Source organism: Gymnogyps californianus, chromosome 8, assembly GCF_018139145.2.
Source record: "Gymnogyps californianus isolate 813 chromosome 8, ASM1813914v2, whole genome shotgun sequence".
Taxonomy (NCBI): domain Eukaryota; kingdom Metazoa; phylum Chordata; class Aves; order Accipitriformes; family Cathartidae; genus Gymnogyps; species Gymnogyps californianus.
The window spans coordinates 30,881,608-30,894,251 of NC_059478.1; the positions used below are offsets into that span (position 1 = coordinate 30,881,608).

The 12,644-nt window shown below is 41.7% G+C and overlaps 1 protein-coding gene across 1 annotated transcript in view; it reads right to left on the reverse strand.

Moving 5' to 3' along the window:
• The window catches only part of USP24 (ubiquitin specific peptidase 24), a 66,809-nt gene extending 54,653 nt beyond the window's left edge, over positions 1 to 12,156 (reverse strand). The window contains exon 1 of the mRNA XM_050900582.1: positions 11,851 to 12,156. Coding sequence (XP_050756539.1) covers positions 11,851 to 12,156 — 306 coding nt within the window. The remainder of the gene's footprint in view (positions 1 to 11,850) is intronic.
• Positions 12,157 to 12,644: the final 488 nt, after the last annotated feature.

Here is a 12,644-nt window from a genome sequence, read left to right on the forward strand (position 1 = left end):
TGCACTTGCTATTTGCAGGATTAGGCCTGTTTATTAAAAAGTAAATGTGTCATAGTCACTTTCATAATGATTCAAAAATATTAAGCCAAGGTAACAGCAATTGTATAGAGCTTACCCTTTAAAGTTCACTGGTGCAGGTGACAATAGCACACAGTGGCTGGACTTACTAACAGGTTCTGGACAGCAGCAGTAAAATTTATAGGAATGGAACACAAAATAGTGCTCAGAAAAAAAAAACATGTCAGAGTTTGGGAGGTAAGGTGCCACCTTTCCCCAACCCGCTACTAAACATTTAGGACTAAGTTTGTCATTATGGGAAGTTGTACTTTAACAGACCTGAATATCAGCTTCTGAAACTGTAGTCATCTGATCCAGTACTGTGCATGGAATTCTAATGTAATTCACATCTAGCAAATCATGCCCTGTTTCAATACTTCAAGTTTTGGAGAAGAGATGTTCGAAGGTCTAAATGAAAAGACACTGAAAGCATTTAAAAGCAAAAGTTTTCTAGGAAATATCCTGTTGTATTGATTAAACAAACAACAGTTAAGTTTACAGCTTTTATAAAGGACACCCATCCAGAACACAAAACCATTTCCTGTAGAAAATAAACGTGCAGTTATAAAGAAAGCCCTTACAGTAACAGTACGGGATACAATGATTAGTCTAATAAAGGTAGACTAAGCATAATATAAACACCCAACTGGTAGGTGTTCAGCAATTTCAGTTCAGCCTAGACTTGTAGCAAAGGAAAGCAACATTTCAACAAATACTTACAGTAACTGAGCTACGGTTGCCCCATTCCCTGGAGGAAAGTGTCCACATTAAATAAAACTAGTGTTAGTAATGGATCGTTTAAGAGGTGCAGTCTAATAGCAGTACAGACCTTCAACTGTTGCTGAAAAACTCCACCTGTTGTTCTCCTTCCCCATCTGCATTTTAAGCAATGTTGCTCTTTATTTACCTCTTACCACACAAGTGATTGCCAGTGTCTGCAATATGGAAATTCATAAGGAAAGAGTGAAATAACACATGTTCTTCGTTGTACATTCAGCTCCCACAAATAAGGGCATTATCATAAACTGCGCTAAGGACATGTCTGGCCTATCGCTGGATTGAGTCTACCAACAATGGTAGTGAAAAGATGGGTTTTTTACACAGGAAATAACAACGGGTGCGGTACTGGGAATATTGACCTAATAACAATGCGAACTATTTGCACTGAAGGAGCACATCTTTGGCACATTCCACTAATTAGAGACAAGAAGTCTTCTTGCTTGTCAGTTTTCTGCTACTGAAACCCTGCCCAGGAAGTATCAAGGTTAATTATTTATTAATTTTAGAACATACCACATACAAGTAGCTTCACAGCTACTGTGAAACCTGCAACAGTCTCAAATAAATGCCCAGGTAGTTTAAAACTCAAATTCCCCTTCAAACCCTTAATAAATTTAATACCCTGCATTTCTTGGAGATTGCTGCTATGTTCAGTTTATATTACTGCAGACTGAGTCTTGTTTCTTACAACATATCTAATATAAGTAACAGCCTCTTTAAAGACTTACTGCTGCTCTTTTATAATTAGTGTGCTTCTGTAAAAGAAAACCCCCAAACTGTTCACCATCCAACTTTTAAATTGATTTGTGTACTGCTCTTTAAAGTGAGGGATTTATCAACAGCAGCTAGCAGCTGCTGTAGCAAGGTGCAATGTCAGCTCAGCTCTTGCAGAATTTTATGTTGGCTCACCAACCAACACAGGCTGAAGATCTTACTTGCTCTGTTGACATTCACAAATGCAACACGGCTCTGAACAAGTAGCCACAATTAACACTTTGCAACTGAGGAGCTAAGAACTGTCACTACAGACTCTACTGGCATGGGTCCACAGGTGAAATAAAAGCATTTAAAGAAAGACTATGCTATACATGAAAGTAAATAGTTGTTGTGGTTTAACCCCAGCCGGCAACTAAGCACCATGCAGCCGCTCGCTCACTCCCCCCACCCAGTGGGATGGGGGAGAGAATTGGAAACCCCCCCCCCACCTTGTGGGTTGAGATAAAGACAGCTTAATAGGACAGAAAGGAAGGAAAATAATGATAATAATAATAATAATAATAATGATAATAATGACAATCATAATACTAAAAGAGTTAGAATATACAAAACAAGTGATGCACAATGCAATTGCTCACCACTTGCCGACCGATGCCCAGTCAGTTCCCGAGCAGCGATCCGCCCCTCCCGACCAACTCCCCCCAGTTTATATACTGGGAATAACGTCATATGGTATGGAATATTCCTTTAGCTCGTTTGGGTCAGCTGTCCTGGTTGTGTCCCCTCCCAGCTTCTTGTGCCCCTCCAGCCTTCTTGCTGGCTGGGCATGAGAAGCTGAAAAGTCCTTGACTTAGTATAAACACTACTTAGCAACAACTAAAAACATCAGTGTGTTATCAACATTATTCTCACACTAAATCCAAAACACAGCACTGTACCAGCTGCTAGGAAGAAAATTAACTCTATCCCAGCAGAAACCAGGACAATAGTACACAAGGCCATGTCAGCCTCCCAAAAAGTGGTGTTCTGGGTCTCTTTTTTGGGGGAACTATATACTTTTTTTTTTTTTAAATATATATATAGAAACTCCCTCCCTCCCCTCAAACAGATGACTTAAGAATGGTGTCTGCTAGTTGATGATGACCTAAATCAGGACTATGCAATTCTGGTTGAATTAGGTCTAATAGTGGACTGGCACCTACATGTTAAGGATTTATACAGATATTCTCCACCAATAGAATAGTAAAAAGCACAGAAAGTATTCCTGGCAGCCAACAGGTCATCCGAAGATAACTGTTTAAAAGTCTGTAAGAATCATCTGTTTTGTGAGATAGGAAATCATGGTGCACATCACACATCCTGTGACTATTCTCTATTCTGCAGCTGAAATCTTGAGACCAAAAAACTCTTGCTGGCAAACCTTTAACATCATTTTCCATGCCTTCTGATATATCTCTTATTAGACAAAAGCCCTGAAGATGCCCTATTCTAACAGCATTACTTGACTCTCTTGGCTTATTTTCAAGGTGTGAAAATGCAGTTATGTCCAAACATACACACACAGGCTCCCACGAGAAACATCCTCACAGAACAGTCTCAAGCACTGATTCAAGATTCTCACTCTGGGGACTTGGCATCTCTCAGAAATGTCTGCAAGGCTGAATAAACAAAAATTGTTAAATATCTGATCAATAAAGCATTGCTTAAGTCTGTAGTATAAAACCTTCCATGGAAGACTAACACAGAACAAAGATTAGCCCTCACACAAAAAGTGAAATATCAATTAACTTTAATTGCCAAAAGGTCACAGTTCAAAGCTTCAAAACATATTCCTGCAGCATTCGGCTAATTAACTCGTCAAACACTGTTTAACTAAAGCCACTGATGTTTACCATACCGGTCACTTTACATAAAATAACAAGGAGTGTAAGAAAGTGTTTTGATGCTAATTGGCAGTCTAGTAATGAAATTACCATCAAATTATAATTTAAATTTGTTAATTTGATTTTGATAGAAGGCTACCAACAGAATTTATTATCACCAGAGCTAAGTCACATTATGTGCTCTTGAATCTAGTATAACTTACAAAACAGAACTCCAGTCATGTTTCTTTCAACAAGCAACAGGATCAGACTTTCTAAGGTACCAGCAGACCAAGCAGTTCCCTTCACCCTCATGCCTCTCTAATAAGCAATTTTCACAAAATGACCACCATTTTCTAGCCAAGAAAACATATTTTTGATGCTTCACTGTATTGTTAACAAAAAAAAGAAACCCTATTTTGTTACTATGTACCTAGAAACAGAACGAAATTTTATTGCTCTGAAAAGCAGTAATGAAAAAAAATGCTTAAAGCCAGAATTAGAAGCCAAAAATTCTAGGTCCACCTTTCAGTTTTTATCACAGACATACTAAGCAATAACGAGGAAATCAATTTTTCAATGCTTCAGCCTCCCCAGCTGTAAAGTGTCACCAGTGATACTTCCCTCTGCCACAGCATGCCGATGCACCATTCACTAGTGTTTGCAAAGTACTGCAAGATGCTCAGGTGGATGCAAAGTAAGAGAAATACATCAAATACCCATAAAAACAGAGCATTTCTCTGCTCTCTGATCTATTATGTCCATCAATTTGTGGGAGAAGCTATGAATCGCAAAATCATGACTCGACAGTCCCTCTATCTGCCAGACTACTGATTAAAGAAGCTTTTACTTTCACACCTGGATGTCAATTCTTTTTTCTTTCAATTAACTCCTAAAAGGAGGATACTCTGTTACCAAGAACTGAATCACAGGGTTCAGAATTAAAAGGCTTTCAAATAAATCAAAGCTACCACCTTGCACTTACAGTTGAACATACCAAGCACGAGGTACTGAATGTTTTAAAAAATTGTTACATTTTCATACCTGTAATCTACTTGCTTTTTATAAACTGGTGCTCCAGAAGCTTAAAGAACTTCTTTAAACTCATGTTAAGTGGCAGATGTGGGAACAAAATTGAAGAGTATTTCCCAGTTGCCTGTTCTTGCCATCAGATCAAACTCATTCAACCCACACTGCTAAGAGCAAGCTTGGTATCCTTTTATGAATATGACAATATTAGTAAGCCTCAGAAAATGGTGTCATATATGGAATTTCCACATTATGTTTCTTATTTGGCAATAAGAAAACCCACTGTGATTTCCTAAATGTTTTACTGACAGACATTTATTTGCAAACTATAGTAACAGTTTTTAACTGTTTTAAGTCCTAAACAGATATAGCATCTTGCCCTTGCATCTTCATCCACAGGAAAATATCTGCATGCAAAATTTCTGAGTCCAGTAATAGACGGGAATGCTTTTTGTTATTTACGTTCCGTTAAGACAAAGTAAGCTTGTTGGGGAGATATATAGAAGTTCTGTTTTATTCTTTTTGCATAGAAATTAAGTTCTTTAGTTCAAATTTTTACTATGCACTACTTTACACAAGCAAATGCAGTCTTGTCATATGAAAAAATATTAGTATTTCATCATGTTAATATAAAGGAATGATACCAGTCTATCACTAAAGGAAAATAAATCCTATGTTACAGACTCCACCTAACTGAAGCTGATTTGGTCTCTCACCTCACCATAAAGACGTCCTAAGAAAATTCTGATTTATTTAGTGAATGTTCTCACAGAAAGTTTTGGACACTGACCTTAACTGAGAGTAGTACAAGTGCACTATCAAGAATGCATGGTTAGACTAAACCCTTCTTAGTAGTTGTAAGGGATTATAACAAATCAACCACAAAAACCCCATGGCTCCCCCTTCCTGCCCCGCCCCCCCCCATCTCACAACCAAGAACTGTGTAAGACTGGGAATAAGAACACAATATTAATTTGAAAAATAAAAACAAAAATAAATTCAGCAAAGCTAGAAATTAACTAGGATTCTCTAAAAACACTGCTTGTACTGGTCTCCCTGATTTCCAGGGTGATGGTGCGATGTTACTAAGCAATATTCCCCAATGTACTTGCCTAGTTGTTCAGAGATAAACACAGCACTAAGCGTTACAGCAAAACAAAATAATCGAGTCTCTGTGAAAATCATATTTGAATTAAAAGATCCATTGAACTTAAAAAAAAATAAAAAGGAATATCTTTGCCCTTTTATAGTACTATTACCATAGTATTCAGTGAAATCTGAGGCAGACATTCATTACAACCACTTTTGGCAACGTATTTTAAAGTTTGATAACTAGTTGTAGGCGAGCGAGAGGTCACGGAAAGCACTGTTAAGAATGCCATTCATAAGGAACCAAAGAAAACACACTTATCTTGCATGTGTTTTCAGTATTGTCTGTGGATATATTTAAAAAACTTACTCCATTAGTGTAACTGCAAACAGCCAGACTCTGAGTCGATACCATTATTCCTCCCAACCCTCGAGTTTTCATAAGCACAAAACCCCATGCTTATTTCCAAATAACTCAAAATAACTTTGTGTGGTATCAGATAAACATTGTGCTTTAATACAATAAAACAATGAATCACAAATGCTTAGCATTTCAGTACTTAATTTTAAGTCAACACTTCTATTTGCCTTTGGCAAAACACCAGGCATTAATAGAGAAGTGCTGCAGAAACACTAGATAAAGTATTTATTATAACATTTTAGTGACCAAAGGTCAGGCTCTGGAAGGGAGAATTAATTCAATAACACTGCTAAACACTCATCTATACTTCTGTTCTATGGATGCATACTGATGTATAGTGAGACAAACTAGAACTGACAAAGCAGCTGACAGAGTTCGAATTCAAGTTCCACAACGTATCATCACAAAATTGTGATTAATTAATATGAAAAATCTTTAAATGCCTCTCGAGAGGCATCAGAACAAGAGAAGTCAGAACTGCTGTAAAGTAGTGAGCAGGAAGCTCAAGTGGCAAGAAACATCGAGCACATTGGCTTTTTTTAATTTAGCCCATGAAGCATAACTGAAACATACACACCAAAGACTATTTCTACGGCAGCACAAATATGTAGGTTTTTTTTTTTCTTTTAAATAAGAGCTTACAAAAGAAACAGGCACTTCCTTTCCATCTTTGCCCTCCTCACACAAAGAGCTACTGTTCCTTAATCCAAAAGCAATCCAAATGATTTGCTGGAATTAACTTCTAACACTGGCTAATTTGTTTTTATTCTCATTCTTCCTCAGTATTTCACTTCCTTATTAAACAGCTGCCACAGAATAGCACTGTAAACTGGGAAGATGACCAGAAAATGCCTCCAGAGAACATTATATCAAAGACACTTCCTGCCCAGCTGAGAATTTGGCTATACAGAGTTGTCTCCTACCTCCACTGACCCCACAGGCATCACCTTCACTAACGAACCAGTAATTATAAAGTGCTAGTCTCAACCCGAAGATTACTCTATCACATTACAGGATGATGACTTTACAAATTATTCGAAATGAAGCTTACATTTAAAATTAACCAACTGCACCTCTCAGTATTACCCCTATTTTCCCTAACTTCATGTAGCATCTCTAATAGTCTGTGTTATATCAAGAATGGAAATCAGAGTATTTTCTTTCAAAATCCAAGAAAGCATTAACATAACCAGAATCTAAATAGAGGTTGTACACCAGGGCGACTAATTTTTGAAAACAGTGATGCCGAAAACCAGGAGTGCTAAAATACTAATTCCACTTGACATTCTGATGGCATCCAGCCAAGGACTCAATGCCAGAATCCACCACAGAGCTTTATTTGATTGCTTAATTGTTTTACAAGGCCAATTCCTAGACAAGCCACACTGTAAAACTTCCACATGAGAATGCCAGAAATACTCACTTTTGCAAAGCTCAACACTACTTACAAAACAGAAGACTGACTTTAAATTTATAAAATGGTAGTGTAAAATTCATCTCATTCGCTTGAAGGCTAAATACCTTTTTGGTCTTTAAATAAATACAGCTCCTTCCATTCAAGGATCAAAGAACTTGGCAAGCCTAACGTCCATGGTACTCCTAATAAAGCACACACCATTATCCTCATTTTACACACTCAAAGCTAAAACAGAAGTTACACACCCACCGTGACACAGTGCTTCTGTGGCAGAACTGCTTTCAGTACTGAGCTCTAATAATGAGGAGAGACAGGGTTTTGAACACAATAGTTCTGCAGCATGACTAGTGAGAATGTTCCTGGCACTGTTATTCACTACAGTTGCTGGCCTGTTTCCTTTACAAAACCCCCTTCTCTTGAAATCAAGCAGTACCTCAAAAGCAATCTTGGACAAGTTTTATTATAAACCTTATCTAGCAAAATCTGGCGTATATGAGCTTTTGATCCAGTTCAACTGAAAAAAAAAAAATCAAAAGAGCACATGCTAAAGGAGACAGGAATAGCTAGAAGGTAATATAATCCGTTCATCACAATTTACCCAAAAGGTCATAGTAATGACTCTCAGAAGCTGTTTAAAAGCACATCAAGATTATTTTAGTACAGGTTACACAAACTGTTGTTATATGTTAGTACTTTTAGTGTAAGTGGGTTCCTACCCCTTATCGCAATTTTAGGTTCTTTGGTCACAATCCCCACGTTCATTTGGCCTGCTCTTCTCCATCCCATTCCTCCCCAACTCGTGAAAGTCAACACTTGTGGCACTCATGGCAATTCACAGACACACTGACAGACATTGTCATCACATTCATTTACAACCTTATCTTAAATTATAAGGATTTATCAGCAGTTCATAAAACAGCTTATCTGTCAGTCGTATGAAAAGATGATTACACCATCCTTCCACGCCCCCCACTCAGCAAAGAATCACACCATAAAAATCTGGATGTTGCCTAAGGAATAAACACAGAAATCCCAGATTCTTGCCAAAATGCACTTCCCAGATTTACTTCAGCCGACAGACATAAACATAGAAGTTATGTCAAACAGGCAAAGTTACCTCTTGTAAAAGCAGGTGATCTCAGCCTATCGAAGTGGTTTGGCACTACACAGGGCAAAACTTCAAACCAACTGTAAACCTAAAGCTGAACTTCCTGATATTTCAGGAAGACTGCACAAACAAATGTGAAGCCCCCTTTGTATTTCCAAGTTTGTCTGGCCTTTTTCTTTTAATGAGTTAAGCATGGTCATGCTAACAGCATCAACGCCAGAGGCACACCACAGCTATTAACTTAAAACTGAATCAATTGTACGCTCTTTGGAAGACATTAGCCTGCTGAAACTGAAGCTTTAGCCCTCGTAAAAATGAATTTATGTATGTCTTCATCTCAAGTCTCACATATAAAGCATAGAGCACGTGTCAGGCCAGCTCATAGCAGCTGTCTTGCTTCTGGGCCAGTTATTCCAAATTCAGGCTTCTGTAACACTTCCAGACACCCCTGAAGACCAGCAGTCTGGACCACTGAAAGAGGATTCACACTGGTTTTACTATCTTATCTGAAGAAGACATGTTTTTACTAGTATGATATGTATCTGGTTGCTGTGTTATTCTCAAAGAAAACGAACAGACAGGCCTTTCTTTGATCAACATGCTTACTGAACAGAACAGATTCTAACATTATGTAATAGAAAACAAATAAGCATATACAAACATAATGGATTCATTACTGATTAGGGAAAATGTAAAGTGTTTAATCATTCATAAATCTATACTCATACGCATGGTAAACTGTACTCAGCCAAAAAAAGAATGTAAATACAAAGTACAGATCTGTTACACACACGTCTTGGAGAATGACTAAAGCTTTCTTCTTATTTTTAAATTAAAAAAATCTAATCCTAACTTTTGTTCATGAAGAAGATTACTAGACTGGAAAATTTTATTTAGGAGAACATTTCTAATAATTGTTCTCTTTTGATTTATATGTTCATGTACACTGCTGATATATAAAATCCAAAAATCAAATCAAAAATCTTACACACCACTACCTCCCCACTAAATAAAAGTTAAAACTGGTATTATGATAAGAAGGAGGAATACACACTCCAAGAGCTGCTGCAAAGAGAGATGATACTGAGAGGAAGAAAAACAGAAATAACATCTGAATTACCACAAGCTAGCATGGGGTATAATATGTTTCAACATAATGTATATGACTACAATGAATAATATAGCTATTTGCGCAATGGCTTTCTGTACAGCTTCATATGCCATAAGCTTGTGCTGAATGGAAAACCACTTACCGATTAACCACCTAAATAATAGCTGTAGTTTATTAAATGTTGTTCTAGATTACGTTTGAAGAATAAAAAGAACAAGAACTGCTCGTATGTATTTTCCCCCCCTTTTATAAAATATATGTCAAAAGCTGCTAGGTTGTACTGCAATATTAGACAAGTAAGCACAGGCAACAATCCCAAGTCTGAAGATTTTGGCAGGTATAACTCTTATATTACAGAAATACTGTTTTGCATACATGTGCGGGAGTTGACAGATGTTCATATGCAAATGAATCCAACTACTAAATTGAGGCCTGAATTTATACAAAGTTTCATGTAGCAAGATACTTCAATCCTTCTGAAATGCCTACTTTGTGGATTTGCAGTCGTTTGCCTATATTGAAATGTTTTGGTTTCCCTGCTGTGGGTTAACAAGAACACAAGTCAAAGCAGACAAGAACATGAGTGGCAAAGGAAAGTGAAGTGTAAGTAAGTTTGATCAGACATACAAGCTGAAATAATAGGGGGAAAAAGTCCTCTCAGTCAGAGTTGTCAAAGTGTCATTTGTAATAGGAACAGGAGGGGAAAAAAGTGCTTCTCTGAAGTTTACACTGACAGCTTCTCTTGAAACGTCACACTGACGACCCAGATTGTCCCAACCATAACTATATCCGATAGCAAAATCCACTCTCTTGATGGCTACAGAGATCTGAATGCAAACAAGCACAACTCTCATTCACTCCCAACCCTTCAAAGCAAAGGTTAGAAACCAGTTCCCCATTGCTTCAATCAGTAAAGTTAAACAGCAACTCCTCTTCTGCACAGCACACATGCTGTCCCACAGATCACCTTACTCCACAAGCATACATCATCAGCTTATATGAGCTAAGGATTTAACCCAGTTAATTCAGTGAACAGGATCACGTATCTTTATTCTGCAAGACTGGACTTCAATATACCAAGGCTATGGATATGGATGATCTGTGCAAGCGTAGCTACGTACAAGAAGATATGTGCGTGTATTCTTCATATAGATATATTTATAGATACAGACACACATGTACACAAAAAGATACCACTTCTGGGACAGGAAATCCTCAGGACACTGTTCACTGAAGCCTGGGAGGGTACGTGAGTTTCCCTGGTTTTATTCACGTGCTTAGGCATCTGCTATTGACCATTTCTTGAGACAGAGACTACGCAAGGTGGCCCTTTGGTACCGCACAGCAGGGCTGTTCTTCTGTTCTCATCCCCATGGGTTCCATAGTCTGGGCACTACTAATTGTCTCTTTTCATACAAGCGCTCTGGGAGTTTTGGAAAAAAGACCTGGAGGAGGAGGCAGCTTTCCAGGTAAGTGCTACAAGACTGTTCCAGGCAGCAGGGAAAGCACCATGAGTGTATCTGCTGGCTGAGGAGTTCAGAGTTCTGGAAGAGGATGGGAGAAGAGAAAAAGGCAGACAAGGAGGAAGGAGAGAACTGGGAAAGGCTGGCATTCTCCAGCACTTCTACTTCAGGTCCATTTTAGAACACAGCTATAATTTAAGTTATGAGCTAAAGCCTTTGTTTGGAAAATATCTGAACTCACTGCATTCCTATTCAGAATTTGTGCTTAGCTTACCCAAATAAAACTGTATGCGAAGTAATACCCAGACTGCACTTTCCTTCACATTGTAGAAACAGTTAAAAAAAATTAGACAGTCATTAGTCACTTGGATTATGCAAGAAAGGAAGGGGGGGGTGGGGGGGGTGGGTAAATCCTACGGTAGCCACACATTCCTAGAATGCCAAGGAAAAGCCTGGGTGCTCTTCACCTTGCAGCGATCGCAACGAACAGCCACGGCGCGCACTCCCCGGCTCCGAACGGCAGCAAGCCGGCGAGGCGGTCGGGCGGTCGGAAGAGAAGCCCCCGGCACGCCGCCCCGGCCCGTGGGGCGACGGGGCCGACCCCCCCACACACACCGGGGAGCGGGGGCTCCCCTGAGGCACCCTCCCGCGGGACCCACTCCCCGGGGCGACGCCTGTCCGCCGGCACCCCCGCAGCAGGGAGGCTCCCGGGGAGCTTCGACTCGCCCCGCGGGGAAGCCGGCGCTGACAGGAGGCCGGCCCGGGGGCAGCCCGCCCGGGGCAGGCCGCAGCTCACCTCGGTCTCCACCACTTCGTGGTAGGCGGGCGGCGGGTCGAAGCCGCCTCCGCCGCCGCCGCCGTCCCCGTCGCCGCCGCGGGGGCCCTGCCCGCCGGCGGGGGAGCCGTGCCCGCCCGGCGGGCCCTGCCCGCTCTCCATGGGCTCGTAGCCGCCGTAGTGGAGGCCGGGCCGCTCGTTGGTGAGCAGCGCCACAGCCTCGTTGATGTCGTTCTTGGCCAGGCGCAGGGCCTTGCGGATGGCGGCCGCGTCCGAGAAGCCCATGCAGAGCAGCGTGGTCATGTGCTGCTCCTCCTCGCTCTCCATGGCCGCGCCGGGCCGGGCCGGGCCGGGGGAGAGGAGGGGGCCGCGAACCGAGGGGCGCCGGGCTCAGGCGCTGCCCGCCCCGCGCGCCGCCATGTTGACGGGAGCGCCTCTCCCCTCAGCCGCCGCCGCGGCGGCCGCCCCCGCCCCGCCGCGCCGCGCGCGCCCTCGCTCGCGCCCTCACACACGCGCCCCCTCCGCCCCGCCCTCAGCCCGGAAGCGGCCGCCGAAGCCCGGCTGGGGAGCGCACGCCGAGCCCGCGTCACGTGAGGGGGGAGGCAGCGGGGAGGGGAGGGAGGTGCAGCCTGGGCATGAATGGACTGGCAGGGGACGGGGCGGGGGGGGAGGGAGGAATGCGAGGGAGAGGCCGTCGCCACAGCAACGGGAGCGGGCGGGCGTGGCCGGCGAGGGTCACGTGAGGGGGAGCGGCGTTGCCTGGGGAACGGGACCCCGGCCGGAGGGTCGGGCCGGGCCGCGCCGCGCTGCGGCCT